Genomic DNA, 27,074 nt, shown 5'->3' with positions numbered 1-27,074 from the left:
CAGCATGAGTTTACCAGGGATTGAAATGATTTGTGACATCTGGCAAATATAGGTCAGTGCATTTTACAGCCTTCTTACTGTTGCATTGTACTGACAGAGCCACAGTATGCCTTTGTAAAGTTTACATAACAAACCCTGGAAAAAATCTGACATGTTAGTGTCGCCTTGCATCAAACTGCAGAAAATCACAGCGATACATGATATGATACATTTACAGGCAACTGCAGATACAGATTCCACACATGCTTCGTGTCATACAGTAAATGCACTGTAACGTTAACGTTACCTTATTACTGAGATTCTCTTTGTTGATCCCAGCTTTACTTCTTCTCAATTTGATGGAAGGCGACCGGAGCAGATTTTTCAGCCGACTTTTGATAGTTGTATTTTCCACTGTCATCTTGATTTGGTGTGCTCTTGAATCAACGTTTCCAACAAACAAGCGGAAGCCCTTCGCTCTACAGTCACAGCTGATGATCAATTAAACGATACGCGTTTAAAGTAAGCCATGGTCTGATCATAGCCTTTTATTTCATAATACTAAACCAATCCACCGGAACCGTCATCGCGATAAATCCAGTGTGGTTGTCCTGCCGGTGAGAGACGCGCTCCTCTTTAACGTCCATTTGTTAAAATGGACCATGTTTCGTGTCTAGAGTCAGCAGTTTGACGGTCTGAAAGCTCCGCGAATCACCTCCAGCCGTGATACCTTCACCGGTACAGTGTGTGTATTTACAAATTCTACTACTGTAAAGGCCAGGCTCATGAATATTAATTATAGAATGCGAGTTTGTTCTGTCAGTTTTATGATTGGCTGAAACGCTGACGACGGGAGGCGGACGCTACGCAACTGGCCAATTAACGACTTCTGCTATGGGGGATGCTTGACTTCTGAATATTAATGAGATGACGAGCCTTGAAATCCCGGGAAGGTTACGAATTAACGAGTGCTTGACCTAATTAATATTAAGATAGCCTTAGCCATAGTATACATTGTTACGCATGGCATTACTATAGGCTGATAATACTGCTTAAATACGGGCGGTTGTGTGACACTGCAGTGTTTCCCTAAGGTGTAGACAATTCGTTTACTTAAGGCAAAGTGTTTATTTTGATGTCTGCAAATAATAGGACAAATAGTAAAACAGAGAATTATGGCATTATGGTCATTTTCCCCAGATGGGAAATCCAGTTTAAGATTATAACTGCGTTTTAGAACATGGGTAGCTGGTTTAGGCTGGTGCAAGACCAAATTGACCAGTAACCTACTACCTGCTGGTAATACCATACAGGGCAGATTAGCATTTTACAGCAATGGTTCCAATGTAAACACTGCATGATTGCATTTCTCCAGTCTAGACCGAATGGCATTATGTGTGATTCCATGTAGCTTTCAATGGACATGAAACTTCGTAATATACATTTTCCAAGTACTCTGAAGAAAAGACAACAAAAGGATGTCATAAACCTCCCTGCATGGCGAACTAGGAGGGGTATTTATTGCCGGAAAATAGAGATTTATGACGAAGAACAAATTCAGCCTGATGTGGCATTCATACTGAAAATAGCAGAAATTGAATGACAAAAGCAACTGTTTAAAAATCGATTTATCCCTTCATTAACTAAACATTTTTGTAAAAAAATAAACATCAACTGAATCTCAAATGTTAACTTAAAGGTAATTTGTTAGTGTTAACATGTATAAGTTGAACTGAATTATTGTGTAGCCTATACCTATTTTTTTTTTCCACACCAAGTCTGCCATCTAGTGATGCTAAGTAGCAGCCTACCATAGGATTTACTTTTAGTTTTTTTAGTTTTTTTTCATTCAACTGTGAACTCAACCTGACTAGTACATATGACCAACTTTAGAACAATTTCGATTTCGATTCAATTTCGATGAATCACTCATTTGAAACGGAGTCAGACAGACACAAATATAAAATAGTTTATTTCCTTGCTTTGCCACAAAGTCGTCATACACCTTTTATTTACTACATCAGCGAGAAAAAAACGTATGTAAACTTACATTTATAGTTATATTAAAATGTTTTATTAAGTTATATTAAAGACATTAAATGCATCAACTCACAATTGTGCAACTAGATATGTGTGGGTGGTCTTTAAAATATTATTTTTCAATGTTTTTATTATTCTGCATTATTTCTGTTCTGTTTTTGGAACCACCATGAAGTTGGATCACACTGGTAGGTTCATCTGAAGGCCCTCCCAAATCTCGTTTCTTACCTACCTGTAAGAACTTTCTAGCCCAGTTTCCCAACATCACCATAGGAGGAAGTTTACCATGTCCCCGCTGCATATGGAAAATTAAAGGATCAAGACATGCATTGAGACAGTACAGTATTTGAGAGACTTCAGAGAGCAGGTTGACCACCCATGCACCCCAGCAAGCATTTTTGCAGTGATCCAAAGTGAAGAAAATTATACAGGCAATGATGTAAAGCAGCTGTCCTGGCACCCAACACACCAGGAAGTTGGCAATGAAAACAGCAATCAGCCAGATGGTCTTGTCCAGGCCTTGCATGTTGCCTTGGCCCCACTGCTGCCTTGACTGCTTCATCCTGGAAATGATCTTCACATAGGCAGGAATGATGAGGATCAGTGGGACAGAAACCTGAATGGAGTAGTAGGACATGAGATTGTAGGTTGCTTCAGTGGTCCTGAACTTCGAGATCACCACCGCTCCACACACATGGATGCCATCCTTCCTGACCGAATAGAAAATGTTAGGATAACGGAAGTAGACCAAGAGGGCAGTGATGGCCCAGAGAAGAAGCGAAACCAGTGCACTGTTCCGAGGGGTGCGGATCATTCGGGACTCCAGAGGGAAGACGATTGCTAGGAAGCGGTCAGTGCTTATGGCGCAGATGAACATGGTACTAGACGTCAACCCGACAAAGTATAGGATTTTCACCACAATGCAGAGCTGACGGCCAATTTTCCAGTGGTAGTCAGAGCTAATGTAGACAGCCCAGGGTCCCATAGAGGCCAAATAGGCAAGGTCACACAAAGCTAAGTTCAGTACACCAATGGAGCCAATACTCCAAGGATGGGATGGCCGCAGACAAGTCCACAGGCTCCAGAGATTTCCAATTGTTCCAAGGATTGAAAGCATGTAAAAGACAAAAGGTATGAAGTTGGTGGCATACTTGCGGTTGGAGGGACAGTCTATGTGTAGAACCACAGGAAGAGTCATATGATTGGAGTTGGTGCAGTTCTGTGTCCAGTTGTTTACTGCCAACATTTCTTATGCTTAGTCTATATTCCATTAAAAAGAAAGAGGCAAAATTAGTTACCTATCCATTGTAACTTATTATTCTTAACTATCCAGCACCATTTTGGTCTGGATGCTGAACTCAAATCAATACTATTTCAGTTTCATCTCTTACAACATGTTAAACAAAATGCACATTAAAGAATGGATGGATCTTACCTTGACACAGCTGAAAGAGGTTTGATTACACCTCTTTGTCGACTGCTGTATATCAACCATGATTCCTCCTGGAAATAGATCGGTATTTGCTCTTGGGACTTGCGAGCAAGGTAAAAACCATTAGTAGATAATAACCTACAATTACCTTGATAATTACTATGTAATTCTCTAAAGTCTGTATCAAATGTCAAATGAAACGCTTCAGTCTCTTCAAGGTATGTTTTTGGACAATCAACCTGGACTGTTTCCCAAAAGCATCATAAGCCCAAGTAGATCACAATATAGATTAATATTTTGAGTATTAATATATTTGCTGATAACCATGCCCACATGCGTTTTAACTTGAGCATGCTCATTTATTATATTTATATATATATATTGTATTAAATATCAGAATTTGGCCAAATGCTAATTCTTAAGACTAAAACAACATTTTAATAAAAAATGCATGATCTCAGAAAAGCACATTTTAGACTAAGGAATCAAAAAGAATAATATTCACATCTTCAGGTTTTTTTAATTAGCCACAATTCTCAGTCATTAAATGGGATTATTAAAACATTCACTTTCACACATTATGAACACAATTTTATTGACTTAAAAAGACATATCCATCTCTTTTACAAAGGAGTTAAGAGAGCACTGATTTATAGCATATAAAAAAATAAGTATTTTAACAGACAGTTCGCAGACTAACAAAAAGAACGTTTTACATATGTACAATAGCCAAAAAATGTTATACAAGCCAATATACAGACTTTAAACTAGCTAACTAATTTACAAAATAAACCAGTGTAACATCAAATATACAAATCTCATTTTATGAAGCATTGTAGTTCCTATGTAGTTTTTCCTTTTCCAGTCTAAATCGCACGCAAAACAATTGCATAGTGATAACTAAGCTCAAACTGAGGGAGATCCCTTGAAGTTATCCACCTCACTGGATGTGACAGCGTTAAAACTCTTTGAAATGCTTTAGAGATTGTTAAATATATGTTGCTGTTGAGGTGGGGAATATGGTGAAGCAAGAGTAGGTTTTCACAACTAAAACAGTCAAAAACCATAAACTGACTACTCAAACTTCACTGATTACTTTCAAAACAAACAAAAATAACAAAAATGGAAGTAAGGAAGAAAGAAAGAAAGAAAGAGAGTAGATACACTATATCCTTAATTTATTCCTAAATTCCTTATGCTATTTATATAGATTGACTATTCCCTAAAACAAGAAACCTTTCTACGTCCCAATTTGCATATATTAGGACCTTTTGAAAGGCACTCAACATATGTATATAAGCTAGCTTTTCTGTAACAAGAACATAGACTGTTTGTAGGGAATTTAACATCTATTATTGCTTTAACATGTATTCATGTGATGTTTAATAGACAGTGGTTTGTTTCAGGGAGATGCAAAGACAATAACATTTGTGTAATCTCATTAGCAGACACTCACAGATGAAACGGCTTTACTGTTAAAAGTCACTGGGCAAATTCAATTATTCCTAAAAAGGTCACCTGGAAAACCAACCATAACCATCCCACAAAATCCCCAGTGCAAACGATTACAATCAGCTTGACCTTCATGGTGCTACGGGAGAAACAATCCAATGTTAAAAGATTAAGTAAAAACTATTTATTTTAAATTTTTAATGAACTTCAATGGGAAAAAAACCAAATGCTCCAATATGGAGGTTAGGATGAGTTAACAGCTTTTCACATCTATTGCCACAAAGAGTGGATACACAATCGCTAGCAAAATCGGAGAATACAGAGAATCTTGCTGGTCAAGTACGTTGAGTATTAAAAAAAAAGAAAAGAAAGTCAAATCAACAAAACGTCTTTGGATATACCAGAGGCACAACAGGTGGTACCCATGGCAGCAGGACTTGCACAGGAAACAAGAAATAAATACATTTAAAAAAACAATTTTGTACACAAGTTAAACGTGAGCAGCAGCAAACCTGAATCATTGACTGGTAGATCCTATTTGTGGTCTATTAACATCTTGCTCATTTGAATCCGGTTTAAGATCCGAAGAGCCATTCACCTTATTTACAACAACATCTTGGGGCTTTAACCCTAGAGGAACCAGTTTAGGCATAGGCCGCCATGCCACATTGGTCCCTTCATTGGCAGACTGACCCGAAGTAGCTTCACATGCAGCCTTCATGTGCAACAGAGGTGGCGGAGTAGGAGCATCACCTTTAACATTGCACGTTGGGGCATTCGGACTTTCAACGTTTGTTGATGGTGCAACTCCAGATTCGGATGATACCGAAGGTGAATCTGACCCAAAGATGACTTTGACCAAGTCATCCACTTTGGGTGGGATATCGATTTCATCTTTAGAGTCTGGAGACATCAGATCTTCATCTAGAGTTAGGAACAAGGGACTGAGAGCACGTTCATCATCCCGCTCTACATCTGCCTGCTTGTCAGAACATGGTTGTACCTCGTCTGGCACGACAATTCTCTGATCTTCGTCTTCATTATTCAGCTGCTGGCTAAGAAGAACAAGTTCGTCAAGCAAAGACATCAGATTTTCATCCTCAGGGTCGCTGCGGTCATCCTGACCCTTCTTCTCCAGTCCTTCTTGGTTGGATGAAGTAACAGATGCACTGATCTCATCTCCTCCTTCAGGCTGTTTTGGGAAATCCTTGGGTTGAGGCTCATCAACAACTGCCCTTTCCTCCAAATTAGATATTTTAACATTAGAGGTATTCTGCTGATTCTCCACTGGTGCAGGGACAGATTTTGGCTGTTCCTGGGCAACAGATGCATCTTCCACAACTTTCTGTGGTATTACCAGATTCTCCACCGGTGAAACCAGAGAAATAACATTGGTGATGTTTGGAAGGTTTGCAGAATCCACTGAAAATGATGCATTGTAAAATAAATTATCCATATGAATTTCACAGAACAATGTAGAAAATTTTTATTCAATATCAGCCGAGGAAACTCACCTTGAGTATTAATATTAACAGGACTGTTTGTAATTTTGATTAACTGAGGCTGCAATACTGGAAGAGAATTTTCCACTCTAAGCGGATGAGATATTGTAGGAACTATGGACACAGATGCTACACCTAGTTAAAAAAAAGAATACAAAAACACAAATGCGTGTTATGTAATCACTTACTTTCTTTGTGACATTTTGAAGCATCAATTGACCTGTTTAGAGACAAACCTGGTGTAGATGATTGCTGTGTCCCTACTGAGGTGATGCCAATTGGTTGAAGTGGGTTGTTTATGGTTATGATTTGATTGCATTGAACCATGGTATTCATCAGAGGAAATAATTGAGGTATACACACTGAAAAACAAAACAAAAACAACAGACATCAAAGAGTGTAAACCTCAAAAAATCAATTTCAACCAAGTCAAATCAACATGGCACAAGTACTGTATTGTAAAAGTTTTTGTAAACTAACCATTAGTTAAAAGAGGCTCTTTGACTGGAGATCCTTGCATCACCTGGGATGAAGCACGGGACAGAATGTTTGGCCGCATTCTCTCACGAGGTACTGGGAAATGTTTTACAGGACTTAGGACAGAGACTGGTTTCTTTTGTGGACTGGAGTTAAAGGATGGCTGAGTAGGTTTAGACATGCTGCCTTGCTCTTTATCCTGAGGTTTAATTGTCTTTTTGCTACTATCAAGGTCTGTAAGTTTTGAGGTTGGAGTGGATTTCAAAACACTTTGTGTCTCTTCCAGGCTTTTTTGTTTTTTAATACTCAAGTCTATCGGTTTGGAGGGAGAAAAAGTGGGTTTTGGAACATCTTTTACTTTGTTCTGGAATGCCAAACCTTTCTGTTTACTATTAAGATCAACTAATTTAGGTTTGGGTTTAGGTTTGGGTTTAGATTTAGACGTTGCCTGGTTAAGCTGGGACTTTATCTCTTTTGCATTAGTTTGGGCCTCCAGGGATTTTTGTTTAGCAATAATTTCATTAAGCTTCTGGCTGATGGACTCTGTACTCTTGTCTGTAGACAAAAAGAGATACAACCTTTGTTAGCAAACCAGATGTTCACACATTCAAATTATATCAGAATATATCAACGAAATATCCCCACAACTCCTTGTAAATCCTATAAGCATGTGCCTAGGAATAAACAGAAACAAATAGTCTAACAAAAATAGATGAATCCCACACACTGCAATACCTTGCAAATCATATTTCAATTAGAGATGCACCGATTACAATTTTCTAGGCCGATTCCGATTTCCGATTTTTTATTGAGTTTGACCTGCCGATACCGATTTTAGCCGATTCCGATTAAAAAAAATTTCTAACCACTTTACAGCACACACAAATATTTATTTTCGATCTTTTCTTTAACCCTTTCATGCGTAAGTTTAAAATATTCTAACTGACACCCCCAACCCCAGAGTGAGTTTTTTCAAGGCGAACGTTCCCTTTAATGTTTCCATGGGGACGCGTCACGCGATACACCGCAGCCACAATACTGTATGATAGATGCGTCGCTTTTATTTCGCTTTTCCTTTTTTATTCAAAATATTATAATATAACAAACTTGCTTACCATGTCAACTAGCCTATCTGATATTCCGATTCTCAAATACGTGTAAGTGAGTGTGTTTGGTCGTTTAAAAACCTTTATAAATAATCTTGATCTATAACATGATGGGTGCCGCAATGTTGTCAGTCGGATTTACAGCACGCGAATTCGTCAGTTTCTCCCGAAATAAATGCAAGAAAGTGGCCGGTGAACTGAGAAGAATAGAGTAAACACTGCTTAGTTGTGATTTATGACAGCGCTGAACGCGTCCGACTCTGGCTCAGCGCCAGCCAACGCGCGAAAGCACAGTTTGAATCTGGCAGTTATGCGACGTCACTGAACATTCTAAATGTGGCACCGTAACGTTACTCTCAGCGGGGCACAGCAATAAAAATCCCATATATGAGACCGTACCTCTCAAAAGGTTAATCATGCGGCGCCCGAGTGCATTTGACCGGCATAAAATCGGCATATGTCAGACTGACCGGCCGGTCGCCGGTCATGGCCGATCACGTGAAAATCGGCCAATTCCGGTCACCAGCCGATCAATCGGTGCATCTCTAATTTCAATGCAACGTTTAGGTCATGCGACCATCAGGATGGTAGCATGACCGAAATGTTGCATTAAAATATGATTTGCAAGTGTGCAAGATGAATATATTTATACAAAATATGTTGCTGATCTTTAATAACAGCTTGGATATTATAAAAAATGATTCCATAGTCTGAAGGACAGCCTTACCACACAATAGTGAAAGCGTCTGTAGGTAACACTCCCTCTTAATTCGCAGCTTCTCTCTTCTTTTTACTAAGTGGTCCTCCTGCTTAACCAGAGACTCAATCTCTTTATGACCCTTGAAATAAGTAAGAAACCGTGTCAAAACATTAAAACAATATTTTCTGTGAAACTACAAGCATAAACTGTAGCAAAACCAACAACAAACCTTGGTGAGGATGCTCAACCTGGAAGCTTCACGATTCTTTGAGGACATTCCTAGTGTTTCCTGAAGTTGAAGAAATAACTCTTTGAGTGTGTGGCGCCTCTTTCTCTCCAGCCTCACTCTCTGCACAAAGAAGTTACATAACACAATTTATTAAATACAAAAACGATGTTACACATACATGTTACAAAATACATAGAAAGGGTTGGGTCAGTCATTTGAAAAAATAAAATAAAAATGTACGTATGGAACGGAGAGAGAATAGAACCTACCCTGACCTTCACTTCCAAGCTTTCATCATGAATGTGCTTCCGGTTACTGCAAGAGCAAAATGTTTTTTAAAAGACAAGTAATTTTGTAGATTTTTCACAGGAACTGGTTCATTTTCTTAGGCAAAGCATCTATTTCCAAATGCTTTCATAGTGTAAATGCAGATCAGGTCAAATACCAAAAGAAAACATCAAAATAATGCAAACTACAGTTCCACACAATCAAACATCAATCAGGTGTTCGTTACCTATGATGTTGATTCCGTCTAATTGCAGATGCCCTCAATTTCGCGATACTGTTTTCCTCTGCAGACTCAACGGTCTCAATATCAACCACCACCTCTGCAAAATCTTTCATCTCAGAGTCCAAACCATCCGTATCCTCCATCCTCTCCCCTTTATCAGAACCCTGAAAAACAGCAAAAATATCTAGCCTGAACAAGCAATATAACAGTTCGACGAGCTACACAAATTCAGTTACAAAAGGTGAAAATAATCAATTATATGACGCTCTTACACTAAAACTACATGTATCTTCTCGGTCATCATCACTGTACAGGTCAGAGTCATCAGTTAATTCTGTTACATCTGAATCCATCTCTTCCTCTTCGGGATCTGGTGTTTTGTCAAAATCTGTTTCCTTCACATTGGGATTATCTCTGTTATCAGCTTCAGCCAAACTCAAATGTTTCAGCGTTCCATGCTCATTATGTGAAGGGGCTGAATCATCTCCCGAAAATTGCCTGGATTTTGGATAGGTGGCAGCAGAAGATAAACTCTCTGATACATTTCCTGCTATTCGTTTAGAAACATCACAGCTATTTTGTTTAACAGGATCCAGCTCAGACTGCTTATGGACCTGACCGATTGGCCCCTCTGTTGAAAGTGAGCTAACAGAAACGGTGGTCTCAGACTTAGTGGAGTCTTTGCTCAGTAGTGTTGAACTTCCATGTTTTAATGTAAAGTCACTCGGTGAGAGGATAGGAGAGGAAGCTGGATTGGTAATGCCAGTGTCTTGGACAGGATTTGGTGAGAGAATTCTTAATGTGCAAGTGCCAGATTGTCCCAGAAAACCTGGGACAACTTTAAGAGTAGAAGGAAGGCTGCTCAATGAGACTGACTTGGATGCAGTGAGTGTAACTGTCTTGCTACTCATAGACGAAGATGTGGAGACTGGTACAGTGACAGTAGGCTTTGACTGCATTTGAGTCGTTGGGTTGGAAGATGTGACTATGGTGGCACTGCCACCCTGAGGCTTATTCAGATTGATTGTAGTTGGTGCGTGCAAACGGATAAAGGTTGCTGTGGGAAAAACAGAGACATAATTAACGTCTTTTGGGATAAGCACACATTTGTTTTGCCATTTCCTCCAAACAAGTTTATCAACTCTTCACCAAATTTGAGTAAAATAATCAATAAGACCATGCTGTACAAAAATGACCACATGGAGTTAAGTTTCCTAAGTTAAGTTTACATTTTTTACCCAATGGCTAAATGTGCTAATATAAATTTTTAATTCAATGGAATTTAATTTCTACCCTTTGTACTAAAAATGATACAAAGTAATAATGTAGATTACACAAATTTCTCAAAGTCAGTCATAATTCTTGTCTGTGACGCTGCGATTTTTATCCACTGCGGTGCTTATAAAATACAGTTTTAAGCTGTTAAGTGCTAATAGCCTACTTATTTAATTATACTTATATATCTATATTTATTGGTTTTCATGAACCATTTAAAATGGTATTCCTGAACCACTTACGTTGGCCTTGAGATAGGAGATTGGGTTTGATGGTTTTAATTTGACTTAGAGGTACCAACTGCATGAGTTGGCCATTAGGATTACGGTACAATGTGTTTCCATCAGCCGTCTTCACCACCTGAAGCAGCATCTTTTGGCCTGGGGTCTGTGGGGGACGAGTCTGTGTGACAGGCTTTGTAATCCGAGGACCACTATTGGGGCCTGTATTACAGGCCATAACTTTGATAAAAACAGTCTTTTTCCCAGGAGTGGTTGATCCAGGTGAAGAGACAGTAGTTGATGGCGTTGGACCAGACCCACCTGAAAATATGTAAAAGATTCATTATGGCAACTTAAACATTCAACTCGGTGGCATAGTGAAGTAATTCAAGGACAGTGTGACGCATATAAAGTCGGTAGACCCAAAGCACCACACTAGCCTATAATTAAAGGGTTAGTTCACCCAAAAATTAAAATTCTGTTATTAATTACTCACCCTCATGTCATTCCAAACCCGTAAGACCTTCGTTCATCTTCGGAACAAATATTAAGATATTTTTGATGAAATCCGATGGCTCAGGGGGGGCTCCATTGACGGCTATTTAATTAACACTTTGAAGGTAGGAAAAATATCATTAAAATAGTCCATGTGACTACAGTGGTTCAACTTAATTTTATGAAGCGACAAGAATACTTTTTGTGCGCTAAAAAAAATTATTGAAAAAATATCGACTTTATTCAGTCATTTCTTCTCTTCTGTATCAGTCTCAATGGAGACTCCCCTGAGGCCATCGGATTTCATCAAGTATGTCTTTATCTGTGGTCCGAAAATGAACGAAGGTCTTACGGGTTTGGAACGACACAAGGGTGAGTAATTAATGACAGAATTTTCAGTTTTGGGTGTACTAACCCTTTTAAGGAGAATAATGATGGTGACCGATTGTGTTCACATTAGCAAACTGCTATTAAAATCACTATGTAGTATAAGGAGCATTCACACTGACATTGATTAAATGCCTGTATTCCTATTGGCAGTTGGCACATTATGTCACTGTGCATTTACATCAAGTTGAACAATGCTCACCATAGCTGCATCACAAATTGTCTCTGATGCTTACATGGCCACAAATTGCCAGTTTTTTTTAAAATGTGTGACATGATCTGATCATTAAATTTATTCAGGCTGTGTTTAACAATTACCATACATTTTACAATGCTGAATCAGAGAAGCCAAAACATATTCATAATTTTCCTTCACCACTGTAAACACAGTGTCACGCATTTTTACATCTCAGTCTGCAAAAGGACAGATCTAACATTAAGATATACTGCGTAATGTGAAAATCAATGATGGTGAAGCTCGCCGCTAAATTAAGCTCATGGAAGATTATTCAACCTACAATAACAGCCAGAGTCACAAATGATGATAACAGAAGATAATGGGAAGGGTACACAAAGCAGGAAGATGAAAGTAACCCGGCGTCTTTCTTTGAAGCAACAGCAAGCTTTAAATCACAAGAACAGACCCATATGAAGGCCAAGTATGTTAAATTCTCCTAGTAGATGCATGGCCAAAGGGTTTGTTGGAGAGGGAAGCACAGACACAAAATGGCAAACCAAGGAAGCCAGGCTTACCCAGAGGCAGGCTGGGTGATTTAGGGAGGATGGTGATGGTAGGGGCTTGGACTTTTGATACAGTGGGAAAATTGGTGCTACCTGCAGAGTCTGAAGGCTCAGACACCTGGCTTATCAAGTCTGCTTTAATAGGAGAAAGAGCCACCCCAGGAGCACCAGCCTCTCTGCCAATCATCAAGGTTGAAGGGATGACAATTTTTGGAGCAGAAGGCTGTAAGTGTGAGGTGCTAGTGTTGTTTTGAGAGTTGATGTGGTTGACCACAAACTGGGTGAAGACCTTTCCCACAGGGGGCTTGGTCACTGTGCAAAAAACAAATTAAGGAGCAGGTTAAGTCTGCCACTTAAGTTATGCACATATTTACATGCAGTACAGCTGCACAAATGTAACAGTGTTATACACTGCTTAGTAATATACTGGACGTCCACTATATTGGTCAATACACTTGAGAGGTCTGGAGGTGAACGCTGTAAACCTTTACATGACTTACCTACAGATTTGATGATGGGTGTGTTTGTAGAAGTAGACGTGCTGGTAACTGTGGTTGCTGTGGCAACAGTAGAAACCGGAATGGATGGGATAGAGGCCTTTGTAATGGTTGATTTTGTTGGACATATTCTCCCTGTGATGTAAGCTGCCAGTCTGTTGGCAGGATGCAAAGCTCCCATCTGCCCCAGCTCTAACTTGGCTTGTGGGTATGGCTTTCCATTGACCTGCGAAAACAATTGATCGCAAGTTTTAAAGGACTGGTCCTACTCCATTAAAAAATAATCATACCTTTAAATATAAAGACATGTCTTAGACAGGCAGTACTTTACTCTTAAAGTCAACAAAAATTATGTTGCCAACCCATTTTAGTTCTGTACTGTTTAAGGGAAAAAATTGTAGGATAAGACTTTATTCATTGGGAATTGATTGAATTGTGAAAAGTGAGCATTTCATGCAGCCCAGGTGATGTCAGATAAAAAGAAAAGTAATTTCAGGTGGTGTAATGTAATACATTTTGATGAAAACATTGGAATTACATACACTGATGAATTGTGCACAAGAAGACCAGGAACATAAATTAAGTAAATAGGGTACATTTTCATGTTATGTTGACTTCAGGTTAGTTTATGATATTTTGTACTCCTAAATACATCTAAATGGTTTTGCCAGGTAATTGCACGCATACCATTATTCGGCCTGGGGCATCGGGTGCTTTTTTCTCAGCCTTGAGCAAGCCTGCAGGGCAACACTTGGAGAGGAAGGGCAGACCTTTCACCTTACTCTTCTCTACATGCTTTTTCAGCTCAGCTTCATTTTGCGTAGCCTTCTCATCTTCTTTCTTCTCCACAGGTCGAGAGATGGTGACTTTATATGTTTCGACGGAACCATCATCTGTCTCTTGTAGAGTCTTGGAAACTGGCTCAATAAAGTACTTGCCAATCCAGAAAGGATGCTTCAAACGATCCTGAGCCATGTGCTCACACACTATGCGCATAATGTAATTTCTGATGTCTGTACTTGTCCAACTGCATTCAGATATGATCTCAAGGCGTTTTGCAGGGCCAGACAAATTAAGAGGTACAAGCTCACCCTCCTCAATATCTATGAGCAAAAGGGGAAAAAAGAGGGGTTTCAATTTAAGGACCAGCTTTGTAAAACATTTTAAAGTTTGGCAATAAACTATGATTACACCAACTATTAAAGCGTTAGTTCACCCATAAACAAAAATTCTGTCATTAAATACTCTATTACTTTTATGATGTCTTTACTACCTTTCTGGGGCTTGAAAGTGGATGTTGCGTAGGCTGTCAATAGAGGGACAGAAAGCTAGATTTCATTAAAAAGATCTTCATTTGTGTTCCGAAGATGAATGAATGTCTTACGGATTTGGAACGACATGAGAGTGAGTAATGACAGAATTTTAATTTTTGTGTGAACTAACTCATAATAACTAATGATCAGTAAACTAACTAATAATCAGTAAAGGAAAACAGACCTTGATTAGAGACCTGCAATATGTGGTGCTGGTCAACCTGCCAAAAGTACAAGAGTGTACAGTGTAAATTTGTGTAAATTTGTCTTAACCAAAAAATATGCCATCCTTCATGTAAGAATCTCACCGTTTTTTGTTTAGCATGACACCTGGAGTCAAACGGTCGCGACCGAGCACATGTCAGTGAGCTATCCATATTGTCCTTAATCATATTCAAATTTTTCTCTTCCACCTGAATACAGTAAGAAAATATTTAAGATATCCAAGTGTACACATCAATGAAATTATGAAACTACACAACACGTGACAAGTATTTGATAACAGGAAAAAAAAAAAAACTACACATGAAATTATAAACCCATTAAAAGCATGTTTAACTAACTGTGATCAGTTATGATTGCGATGTATTCTAAATCTTTGAGTCTCACCGTTTTTTGTTTTAAAGGACTGAAAAAGCTTTCCAGGTCGTGTTGAAGCTCTCGAGACAAGAGTGCTGGAGAAGGAGCTCTTGGAGGAGGAGGAGAGAAAAGAACCTCTGAATCAGAACCTTCTCTTTTTCGAACCCATAATGTACTCACACGTTTGGCCGGTTCAGGAGCTGTCTCCGGATCAGTCAGAACTGCAGGAGATGGTCAAGGTAAATTTCATTTGCATAACTTTTCTCAGTACAAATTGTTTCAAAGCAGCTTTTCAAGCAATACAAGCTAATTGGAAAGATACATGAATATTACGATAAAATAACAAGCGGTAAAATGTTAGTTATAACAATGGTACAGCTATTGCAATAAATATTGAAATTTGAAAAATTTGAATAAACTGACCGTAAGTTTTTCTCTTTTTGTTTTTTTTCTTCCATTTAGCCTTGTTCTCCTCTGACACTCCTTGAGGTTCAGGCTCATCTGCTGTACTTTCTTCCTGTTTGGGGGTCTTCAGTGCAACAACTTTGCGTCGCAGGCAGCTACAGCCCAACATGCACTGTGGTTTTCCACAGTGATGATGTCGCCTCAAGTGCACCAGACTGGCACACACGCAGCCAAGCCTACAGAATACATTGAGGCAGGGTGGTGCACGTCGTCTTATAATTCTGATGGCATCAGGGTTTCCTTTTGATACCCCCTTAAAACCGAGAAAAAGAGATAAGAAAGAGCATAAGGTGTCTTGGAGAACATGATCCCATAGCTCAATTCTGTTGTTAATGACTACAAAACCCAATATCTGTCCTAAGGAATTATACACTAAGAAGATCCTCATTTTGACTTATACCTCAGAGGTGACAAGAGTGGCCAGTGCGATGGCTGCCCTTTCTTCTGTAATATAGGTACGATGTCTGCCTTCCCACACTGCTCCATCTTCCACATCCATCAGCTTCACCAGAGTCTTAGGCAAACCTACACTACGTCCACCTGTGCAACTCGATTGTGTAGAGCCAGAAACTTCAACCATGGGACTCTTATTAGGGGCTACAATTGCAGCAGTCTTTTCAGGACTCAAACTTTTGGATTCCTTCTTATTTTTAAATTTTTTGCTCTGTTGTGGCTTTTTCAAGCACAACGCAGGTTTGTTCACACTAAAGACTGTTTTTATTTGCTTTCCTGTACATGACTTTAAAGGTTTTTTGGATTTAAATTTCTCTTTGGACTTGATCGTTGGCTTGACTTTATTCAGTGTTGGGGATAAGGAAGCAGGTACTTGTTTCTTAAGTACACTATCCAGGGTACGAACGTAGCTAGTGCTCTTTGTGGGCAGCTGGTATGCTACAGACGTAGTATCAGTCTGTGATAAGTTAGCAGCTCGTTCGTCGATCAGTTTGCCCTCGCTAGCCAGATACTCATCCAACATGTCACTACAAAATGCAGAGAGGTTCTTCTGCCCTGCATCTGTGCTTGACACGCCTGCAAATAAAATGTAACGCAAAATCATTATTTTAGCAGCAGTATCATACCAACACTTCAAATTAGATAATCAGAGTATATTCTTGTAACAGAGTATAAGAGTATATTCTTGTAATAAATCACTGATAAAATAGCATACCTTCAGTAATAGATCCTGATCCAGCAAACTTATCTCTCCAACCTTTAATTTTAGTAAAATCAGTGGTTTTTCCTGTCCTTGAAACAAACTGGACTGCAAAGGGGAAAAATGCATTAATGACAATGAAAATGCCTAAATAATGATTTAGGTTATCTATATGCTTATTGTTTGTTGTTATTATTATTAAGATATGTTACCTTGAGATGATGCTGAATTTCCTTCGGGTGAGAGAACAGGTGGGGGAATGGGCAATTGCACACCCAGATATTGCAGGTCAATTTCAAGGTTTAGGTCAAGCAGATTCAACTTTAATCCCACTACGAAGAAAAACAAAATTAAGCATTATTGTAATTTTGTACATTGTATTGTTATATAATTTAGAGATTCAGAGAATTCCAAAATCTAGAACCTTCTTGCAGCACTGGATGAATGACCTGTCTGTGCTTCATGAGTTTCAGATCACATAAAAGGGTTTTCTCTAGCACCGCAATCTTTTCCTGCATATTTTCATCACCGATACCTGTGTAAATAATAATAAAAAAAACTGTAGGTGATTTCAAAGTGGTTCTTTAGTATCAACCACGGTGAGGTGTTCAATTCTTACCGTCTGGATACTCTGTGGTTTTTTGTGCCATCTCCGTTTTGGCATCATCTCCAAGGTGAATCTCAAGAGCTTTCTATTTCAGGATTAAGGTGTTCAGAATGTCACATAGATGTATTGTAGTAAATATATGGATAGTATACTGTAGATGTAACATACACCAGGTCAATTAAAAAGTTTAAAACATTTTAAAGTAGTAAAGCAAAGCAAATACAGCTAAAGTAGTCCTTTAATTAAAATGAGCTGTAATCCAAATATTCTAAAGCCAATCAAAAATCTTTGTAAGAGCAGACACTTTAACAAAAAAAAAAAAAAAAAAATTATATATATATTATTCAGCATATATAGGAGACACATTCACTCAGGTTTGATGTCAAGAACAACCATTTACAAAAAAACAGGAGGAAATTACTTATCTGACATCAAGGTTGGTGCGATCATCATATGGATGTTTTAAAATAAGGGTGAGTAAAAACTACATTTTCCTTTTTGTGTGGTCATTTCCTTCAAAGTTTCCTTTCTATGTTCTAAAGTTACCAGACAAGTTAATTATTACCTTTGACATGAAGGAGACAAACAACTGGCCGTCGACATCCTCCAGGCTGGGCTGCATTGGAACAGGTTCAGGTTTTTCAAACACCTCATCATCTTCACTGAACTTCAATTTTCCAATTTTTTTCGGTTTTGCCTTGGACTTCTTGAAAGTGCCTCCATGAGAGGATTGTTTAATTGGTTCAGGAACAATGTGATCAGAAACACTGGTCTCATAACTAACAGCTGACTGCAAGTCATTAAGAGGCCCTGGTCTATCAGAGCACTGACTTTGAGAGAACAAGTCAATTGTTCCTCTGAGATGTTCTGGCCCATCGGGGACACTTGGTGACAATGATTCTCTAGAAGTTACAATTGCATCCAGTGGTGTTTCTGGAAAAAAATCATTGATCTTTCTGGCAGGCACAGGCTTGTCATTGAATAAACCTAATGGAAAAAGGTCAGGAGCGGAAAAAGCTGTGCAATTCAATAATCTTTCTGGAAATGAATCAAGGGTCTTTCGAGGAGGTACTGGTCTTTCATAGAATAGACTTGGCGGAAATGGGTCAGGAGAAGAAGGAGCTGGGCTGGGCAAGGAGAAGGCTGGGGAAGATGGGTCATCTAATGGCAAGGAAAGGGATTCTTCATGTGTGAACAGAGAGTGTGGAGGGATTTCTTCAGAAAAAAGCTCAGGACAAGAGCCCTTGGAACTGTCTAGAAGACAATCGGAAATAGATGCACTCTCAGCAACATCAGGCAATGAGGCAAGTTCCTGATAAGGACCATCGTTGCCTGTATGAAAATCTGATGTAGTGATAGAGGGGACAATTGGTGCGACAAAGTCATTGTTAACTTCAGGTGTGATAGGTAAACAAGTGTCATGAACAGTGTTACATGTAAAGAGAGTTGAAATGTCTGACTGAGACCTGAGTGTGTTGTCAAGATCTGGCACAGAAACAGCATCAGCATTATGGAACACACTAGATATTGTGTCAGATTCAGATTTGGAGGAAGTGGTAGTGTTGGGGGCACGGAATGAACCACTGCCAACTGGGAAATGTGAAAATCCATCAGATAATTGCATTTCTGCTGGTACGGGGGATGCAGTTGTTGATGAAGATGATAATGTAGTGGACAGAGATGTAATGTTGATTGCATTTGTTGTTGAGGATGTAACTTTTTGAGACACTGAGATATGTACTGGATGTGAATCTAAGATAGTGGTAACACAAGGGATGGAAGACATCAAAGCAGATGATCTTTCAGGGGTTAAGAAAGGTTCACATGACTTTTCAGAGTCTAAGGATGAGCTGGGTGTGTCAGATTTTGGTGTAATAGGTCTTGTCTTAGACTTTCTCTGTTTAAGGAACTGAGCAAGGAGCGGTAGGGGTACACGTTCTGGCCGCTTATGTGGTAAGGTTTTCTTCGTGTTTGCTTTAGACTTGGCCTCAGTGTCCAGAGATGAAAGGGTCTCCATCCCCTTTTCATTTGTGTAGGGTACATTTTGGTCACTGGATAATGTAATCTTGTCAGCTTTGTGTTCATCTATTTCTGTTTGTGTCTCATCTGTCTTTAATAACTCTGTTTTTGAGGATGTGTCTGTGCTTTCACATCTGTGAATGTCACCTACAACAGTTTCATCATTACTAACAAGTTGTAATATATTTTCTGTTTTGGATGATATGTCCATCACCTCCTTTTGATCATTTGTGCAAGTTGTTTGCAAGGCCACACCATTTTTCTTGATATTCTCAAGTGATAACCTTTTGACTTTCACGTGAGCACCTTTAATGAAGTCTGAAAATGCCGATGATGATGGGCGCTTCTTACTACTGTCAGAGAAAGGATAAGAAAATAAGACAGAAAAAAAAAAAAGTTTACATTTGTCAAAATTGGCAAATATGTACAATATCTTAAAATATTTGTATATGCAGCCTAGAGTCTAAACCACACTATACAATTATGTGTAAGCAAACACTTCAAGCTAAAGCACACAACAGGAAAATGCGTTGGTCATGCGTTCGCACAGTTGCATTGAGTTTGTAAATCTAATTCAAACTAAAGTAACATTTTGCTTCCATTTGACAAATTTATTAACTCTACTTACCAGAAACCTTGAACATTTGTTTCTACAATAGGAGCATCACCATTAACAACTTTCTTTTCTCCATTTGTAGGGCTGGGACCGTCCTGGTCCTTATTGACCTTTACAGCAGCATTTCTCTTCATAAACAGAGTTTTCAAATTGTTCAAGGTTGTCATCTCCCTGCTTAGCTTGAGTTCACTCCCAGTTTCCTCAGTGGACATTCCATTCTTTACCTTAGATGAACGGGCGTTGACTGCATCCTCCCTGAAACCTTTGGCAAATGGGTTGTAGTCAATTTTGAGCTGGGTGATGCGAAGGTTTTGATAAGCTGTGACTGCAAAGAACTCGGTCTGAGAAAAGCTTAGAGTTATAACGTTGGGATTGTCAACTTGAATGTCTTCAGTGGCTTTGTCTGCAGGTATGACATGAAGTCGGGGAAGGTATCGGTGCATTGAGTGCAAAATAATATGGTCCTCTTGGTCCAAGTTGTTGCAAAGTTTCAGTCTGTAAAATGAAACCGGGTACTGCATCCAGTGTAGGCCAGTAGCAGGGGATTCTGGGTGTACAAACAAACGTGAAACATGAGGCTCAGCCTTCCCATTGGTTTCCCATCCTTTCCCACTCCATTTGTACCTGTGGTTATCAACTGGAACAATATCCATTGCCAGCACGTAACTCTGGAAAGGTTCCATTCCAGAGAGACGAAATCGACAGTAGGGGAACATTCTACGACCTTGTTTGGTCAGAATCATCTCAGTCTGACACCTATAGAACTCATTCCACATACTGTTGTTGTCCAGTGTAACTGTGATGCCCTTACATCTAGCATCTGCTGCCAAATGTTCTGACTGTGTGCTGTTGTTGGTGTCTGCAAATGTAGATGATGATGGAGGAATGCCTGTTACAGCAGAGCCGATTGAAGAATTCACCATTTTATTTGCCTCACTAATTGCCATCAGACTGCTCTTGTCTTTCCCAGTATCACCAGACTGCAACTGTTTGAGGACAACAAAGATGGAAGGTGGAGTGGTTGTGGGAGGTGCCAGTGTTGGGGCAGTCATGCCCTCTTCATGTAGCACCATTGCACCCTGCTCCTTTGTATCTGCCATGGGAGTTAAGAAGTCATCTGGATAGCTTCTGACCCTCTCATCTCAGGGTATTTCAGGTCTACATCCTTTAAAAAACAAGACATACACGACATGACATGGTCAAAGCATGTTTGACAGCTAGCAACTGTAAAGATTAACATTCAAGCATATTATAAACAGTTTTTATTTGTGTTACTCACTAGATTAGTCAACTACTAGTAAGTTGCTTCCCTTCTTGGCCTGTATGCATAAAATTGTTAGAGGACAACAATTTAATTCCATAAATGCATTACCTTGTCTGTTTTCAAACGGTTTACACCTTGCTATGTAGTAAATATATTTTGTAGTGTATGGTGTGTAGTGTATGGTGCTTTGTGGACTACATCACAAGTGGTTATCCATCACAGGCCTCTAAGCATTGCATTAGCCAGGGTAGCCTAATACTTGTGAGGACATCTATGCAAGTCTTAGACATCCTGAATATATATGGATAAGGGGTATTCAACTCTGCTCCTGGAAGGCCACCTAGCAACACAGTTTAGTCCTAACAAACTCTTCAAAGGCTTGATGACACTTGGAAATTATATGCAGGTTAAGGAGTGGAACTGTGCATGAAGATGGCCATTTATGAACAGTGTTGAGTACCTGTCCTAAACAGTCTACCTCCACCCTCTGGGTCTGTAGAGGACAAACGGTAATTGAAAAGCCTTGGTGTTTAGTTACATTTAAGTAAAATTGAACTGTAAACATATGGAGGTACATGCAGCATTGACTGAGGATCTGTTGCCTAAATAAGGGGAATTGATACAAGAAAATGTCATGGTACCTTGAACTTAAGTTACACATGTACATGGCAACAAGAGAGCGAGTTGTTTTATCCAATCACAAGTGGCCAGGACTAAATACAGGTGGAAACAGGGTCTAAAACAGGGTCTTTTGTCATTGGATCACTGAAAATATACTCAAGTAGTCAAAAACACAAGAAACCACATTGCATTTGTAGCAGGAAAACTATCCGTCTAGATCACCTTACGTGATATTTCTAGGATGTGTGGTGACAGAAAATAATAATAATAAAATAAAATAAAAATCACAGCTGCCTTCCTTATATTTTCATATCATATATTTTCATATTTCATATTCGCTTCCTTTCCCTCTCGTTGTAGCCTTTGACGCTCCCGCAAAACTGATAAAGAGCTATTTGGAGTGTCTTGACAAATCTGAACACAAATTGTTACAGGAGATGTATGTTATTATCAAGTGGAAACGGTAATGCATCTCAACCAACCACTTGGATCACCGAAAACACATTAACACCAGGTAAAAACAGGGCCTTTGTGTAACTTATCAAACAGCATCGCATCTCAAGGGCTCCGACTTAACCAATGTCATGACCACTACCCACCCCAAAATTGACTAGTTAATCCAACAATGGTAGACACTGTAAAGAAAAAAAATGCCACTGTCATCAAATGCTAGGGCTAAAGGGTTAGGGTCCACAAAAACAACAAAAAATGTTGGTGATGTCACTTCGCAAAGAAAGACTGCGAACATACGCATTCTAGAACCAAACACGCATGCCTATAGAATAATAATGTAATACGCATGTTCGTACGGTATTCGGTATGAAGGGTATTAATTTTGAAAAACTTGCACTTTGAAACATGTTCTCAAATGTTTGCGTTTTCTGGCCCCCAAAACGCTGTTGTTGTGTAAATGAATGACCAAAACGCATAAAGTTTTCAGTTTGTAGATAAAAAAAAAAAAAAACTGCCCCAAAGTTCTGTGGTCTCTGTTCATTAATGTACACTGAATAGAAATTATGTAATGCATATAAACAGGGAAACCTCTATGGAAACAATCATTATTCTTATTTTTTTGGATTATTAAAAAAGCCTAGGCTACATATAGAGAAACCACATAATTGCCCTTTCTAATTTTCAGATTAGTTTTTCACAGACAACCTGCAAACTCATTGATGCCACATTGTTCATTCTTGAAGAAGAGCATAAACCTTCACTTCACTTGTCTATAGAGATTAAACTCACTGTTTCGGACTGTTACCTCAACCGAGCATTCTATCTGCAATACCGGTGTATCCTTTGACCTATGACATGACACAACCTGGCACTTCTGATACAGAATATTTTAATCAAGAAATTAAAGTATTAAACAGGACATTGATCATATGACACTCTAAATGACAGTTAATTACCTAACAAACAATTGAAAACAGTGACAAACAGAATAATTTTTACACAAAAAAAAATTGATGGAGGGCTTCTGGGAAAATTCTGACAGAATTGCTAAATCGCTTTCCAAAAGAATTAAAATTCCAAACACTATCTCAAAAAACACATGATGCAGTACTCACTTAATGAATTCCCTGCAAATAGAGACTGAGCAAATTCATATAATTTATTCAATGTTCAGGCCTATAATATAGTGTAAGCATGTCAAGCAATTAATTTGCTTAAAATTGTGTTTCAATTGAATTATTTGGTCATTAATAATAAAAACAACTACTAGCTTTTATAAAATCAATAAGGCCTTGAGGCTGTGCTGTATTGTGAATATAGGCTAGTCACTCTGCTGTATGCCCTTTAGGTGTGACTATATTAACAATTTAGCACAAACTCTCGTATTTTATTGTTAAAATATGTCCTTGTTACAACCCATTGTCTTTTTGCAGTGTAATGACACTCACTACCCGTTTAGAATAAGCTCGCCAAATTGTGGTAAATGCTACGTTACCTCAAAAGTCAAAGATGTGCTAGAAATTGATTTGTTTACCCAAAGCTGGCACACAGCAATCATTTAATGAACATGATTTCTTCTTTCTAATCATCAGGGGCAACTCACATCATATACTACATAGTACCAAATAGAAATTGTTAAAAGGTGCGTTCACGCAATGTTGTAATTGCCGCAATTACGAGATTTCAACTTATAAGAAGTGTTCAAATGCTTGTTGAGCTCATAATTACAGCCTGTAAGATGGGAAGTTTTTGAGTGCTCCTACCTGTACCACATGACCGCATCAGATTAATTTAGCCATTGATAGTGTTGCCAAAGACATGCATAATTCCCAGGCTGCGTTTAACTCCACTTTTATACATACACTTCTCTAAGCACTTCCCCTTGAGGGAATCCCCACCGCCATTCATTTTCATCAAGTTGGCGAGGGAAGTTTAATTGGACAGACCCTCTACCCATCGATTTTGACAGAGGGAGCGAGACAACTCAATACACTTCAGGCAGATTCATAAACCACAAAGAGCCGTGACTGTGACTTCACAGGAGATCGCGCTTAATTTACCCCACATAACTCGTGTTTGATTTTTGATTTATTTTGACATTTAATCGCATAGTAGCTACCTTAAAGCTACACCGTGTACTTTTTTAAGTTGAATCTTAGCAAAAAACACTTTGTTCTTTCAAAATCATATGTGCTCATTAATGTGTAATTACTTCTACCAACTAATCAAGTATTCTCGTAAGCGTAGAATCTGCAACGCATTCTCATCCTAGGGCGTCATATACTGACGCTTTTGACATTTCGTCTACATCCAACGCACATGGCACCCTTTAGCGTCAATATGACACGCACAGAGCTTTGTTCGGTTATGGGTAGGTTTAGGTCTGGGGTAGGGTTAGGGTTAGACCGCTAGGAGGCGCCTTCTGGCCCATATCTATCTGCGTCTCATATTGACGCTAAAGGGTGCCATGTGCGTTGGATGTAGATGAAATGTCAAAAGCGTCAGTATATGACACCTTGGGATGAGATCGGGCTGGAATCTGCCATTTAGAATACATACGAGCGAGTCGCTCGAATGGCGGCAGCCATGTTGTGCCTCCATCTTGAAAATACATTAGCCAAAGAGGGACATACCTGGAAATTCAAGCTTCGCCTTTCGCATTTTGACACTCAGTGGCACCGTGACGAATGCGAGGGGGAGATTACTCACGACTGCCGGCAGATTTGAAATAATACGGCCACCGTAGGAGTTAAAACGCCCTCGGAATGGGAGGGGCTATAAAGTAATATTCAGTTGGTAGTCATAAACAATTTCACCTCTAGATGGGAGAAAATCCTACACAGTGTAGCTTTAAGCTGACTACTATGGTTTGTTGTATTGTTATTGTAGTATGTGTAAATTTGTATACTTTCTCCAACAGCCCAAGCATACATACAGGCCTATAGAATGGTGCATAAAACAAATTCATAAGGAAAACATTTTAAATAATAAATCCGCTCCATTGCGGATTCCAAACGATCAAGGGCTTATGGTATTCCATTTAAACACACTGCAAGGGTTCTGCCAGTAGTGGGCACTCATGCACTGTAAGCAATGACGTACATTTGAGTGAACAAGATGGAGGGAAGTTAGCGAGGGAAGGGTATAGAAAATTGGACTTAAACGCCACCCCAGTCCAAGGACATGACGAGCGCCAAATAGAACGTCACGTGTTGTCATCTCGAGACTATGGTATTTACGACATGGTGTAACCATAGCAAAAACTTTCCTTGTCATGTGATCTCAACTCGTGACGTGAGGCAATACAATCTATGCAACTTAAAACAACTTTTAGTAGGCTACTTTAATGACTCAAATATTCATTCCGTGTAAGCATTATTTAAAAAATGTCTATAGAACTGTATTGTGCACCTTCCAAGGTGGGTGTGTCACACATCCATTTATATGCATACTTGAAAAAGCAAGCAAATACACAGTTTCGTCTCTCGAGTGGACAGTATATTTTAAGATTTGCTGTATTGTTAATATCATATGGGTACCTTTTTATATAAATATTATTAAAATAATAATTTAAAAAGTTATAATATATGGAAGCATTAGAATGATATGGCGGGTTTCGAAATAATACCTCATGCTTAAAGACTAGTGTGACTGCTGAATAACCTTCTAAAACGTATTAAAATAACTCAATTTACGTACAAAACGACGCAATTAAGACACCAAAAAGGTTTTATTTATCATTTAGTTGTTTATGCGACGTCACAACCTTATTGTTGTCCATACTGCATAAAATCAAATATAATAAAAAAATATGCATGTCAACGCCATAACATCACTTTAGCCACATGCTTTTGAAAAAAACATGTCCCATTTTTAATAGCCTACACATCTATGATAATAATAAAAACTTGAAGAATAGCGTCAAACGCATTTGTAACGCAACGTGCGCATGATTACCGAAAAGGCGCACGTTACTATAACAACATTACTAGACTGCCTATTTTACCTAATTCACAGGTGAGCAAACGTGGCAACCACCGGCGTGCATAAATGTTATCTGTCCATTCAAAGTCAAGAAAATGAGTTTCAGTCACCTTTTGTGAAACAGGCGTCGAGATATATTCGTCGATGGCGCATGTCTCTAATAGGCCCGAGATCTAAAAGTTGGCGCGGACAGCGCGTGCACGTCGAAACATCTCGAATGGCGGGCGAAGCGCGCTGAGACTGAAAGATGGTCAGCTCTGGCCACGAAGTAACAACGAAAAACACCCTTGTTCAGCGAACTTTTTCAATTACTTTAACAGACACAGCTGCATCCGGATTAGACTGTTACCTTTTGTCAATATGTAATGCATAATGTGCATACTCTCTCTCCTGTCTTCGTTAATGTTGTTTTTTTCCTCTCTCCCTTCTCACATTATTACACTGTGCGTCTCACCCTCCGAGGTTTACGTGCGTGCGGTGACGTCAGCACGTCGCCGTTCAAAACATTGCACGCGCTCGTGTGACTACCGTGCGCAGGCGCTGCTCTGACTGATGAGAATCGTTGGTTGTATCGCGCATGCGTTTACTTAACGCCTTTGTTTACGTCATGGCTGCCTCGACTCGCACTGCGTCGGTTTTTATTCGAATGACGAAAATCGTAGATAAAAAAAGAGTCGTTGCGTAAAATGTTTTATTTTACGTCCGATTTGGAACAGCGCGGCACGGATGCAAAGAATGCATCATATATTAATCTTAAGAATCATACACGTGGATTTTGAGACAAAGGGAGTTTTGTTCATGGTGATGCCAAACCCTTTGTTTTCAGTGCTCTGCCGTCAAAAGCTTTATTTATTACAATGCTCCATTGAACATGCTCTACTTGTTTTCGTTATCAGAGGACAGGCAATTGTATAATGGCTGAAGGGGTTTAACAAAGCCATGTGTTACGTGTCCTG

At 39.1% G+C, this 27,074-nt stretch overlaps 3 protein-coding genes across 14 annotated transcripts in view; all 3 read right to left on the bottom strand.

The window, feature by feature from the left end:
- The window catches only part of mapkbp1 (mitogen-activated protein kinase binding protein 1), a 57,612-nt gene extending 56,884 nt beyond the window's left edge, over positions 1–728 (bottom strand). For all 4 annotated transcript variants that reach the window (XM_084393081.1, XM_084393083.1, XM_084393082.1 and 1 more), the window contains exon 1: positions 287–728. In XM_084393081.1, the coding sequence (XP_084249207.1) occupies positions 287–400 (114 nt within the window). In that variant the 5' untranslated portion in view covers positions 401–728. The remainder of the gene's footprint in view (positions 1–286) is intronic.
- Positions 729–2,031: 1,303 nt separating this feature from the next.
- LOC311280933 (P2Y purinoceptor 4-like) lies at positions 2,032–3,396 on the bottom strand. The gene has a single exon (XM_084393471.1). The coding sequence runs from the start codon at positions 3,263–3,265 to the stop codon at positions 2,132–2,134; it is 1,134 nt and encodes a 377-aa protein (XP_084249597.1). The 5' UTR covers positions 3,266–3,396; the 3' UTR covers positions 2,032–2,131.
- Positions 3,397–3,954: 558 nt separating this feature from the next.
- On the bottom strand, positions 3,955–26,644 carry mgaa (MAX dimerization protein MGA a). 9 transcript variants are annotated; one of them, XM_084393465.1, is made up of 26 exons: positions 26,229–26,644; positions 21,076–21,115; positions 19,809–20,961; positions 17,727–19,533; positions 17,174–17,246; positions 16,979–17,089; positions 16,767–16,886; positions 16,570–16,662; positions 15,802–16,430; positions 15,360–15,654; positions 14,967–15,157; positions 14,666–14,770; positions 14,542–14,578; positions 13,732–14,147; positions 13,048–13,270; positions 12,560–12,859; positions 10,946–11,245; positions 9,701–10,485; positions 9,432–9,592; positions 9,187–9,232; positions 8,918–9,037; positions 8,716–8,827; positions 6,886–7,437; positions 6,642–6,767; positions 6,418–6,540; positions 3,955–6,325 (listed from the first exon to the last, which is right to left on the bottom strand). In XM_084393465.1, exons 3-26 carry the CDS (start codon positions 20,894–20,896, stop codon positions 5,421–5,423), a joined length of 8,718 nt encoding a protein of 2,905 aa, XP_084249591.1. In that variant the 5' UTR covers positions 20,897–20,961; positions 21,076–21,115; positions 26,229–26,644; the 3' UTR covers positions 3,955–5,420. The 9 variants fall into 9 exon arrangements, with proteins under 9 accessions (XP_084249591.1, XP_084249590.1, XP_084249588.1 ...); XM_084393464.1 differs by having other exon boundaries at positions 26,468–26,644; XM_084393462.1 differs by lacking the exon at positions 21,076–21,115 and having other exon boundaries at positions 26,468–26,603.
- Positions 26,645–27,074: the final 430 nt, after the last annotated feature.

Source organism: Rutilus rutilus (assembly GCF_951802725.1).
Source record: "Rutilus rutilus genome assembly, chromosome: 21".
NCBI lineage: Eukaryota > Metazoa > Chordata > Actinopteri > Cypriniformes > Leuciscidae > Rutilus > Rutilus rutilus.
This window is presented reverse-complemented; position numbering and strand designations above follow the sequence as displayed.

Bases quoted from the DNA above. Each gene is read 5' to 3' on its own strand.
- LOC311280933 (XM_084393471.1), bottom strand. From the start codon at position 3,265: ATGTTGGCAGTAAACAACTGGACACAGAACTGCACCAACTCCAATCAT.
- mgaa (XM_084393465.1), bottom strand. From the start codon at position 20,896: ATGGCAGATACAAAGGAGCAGGGTGCAATGGTGCTACATGAAGAGGGC. The intron at 15,655-15,801 runs GTATAAGTCAAA...CTCGGTTTTAAG, and splicing joins CCACTCTTGTCACCTCTGAG to GGGGTATCAAAAGGAAACCC. The intron at 11,246-12,559 runs GTAAGCCTGGCT...ACATATTTTCAG, and splicing joins ATCACCCAGCCTGCCTCTGG to GTGGGTCTGGTCCAACGCCA.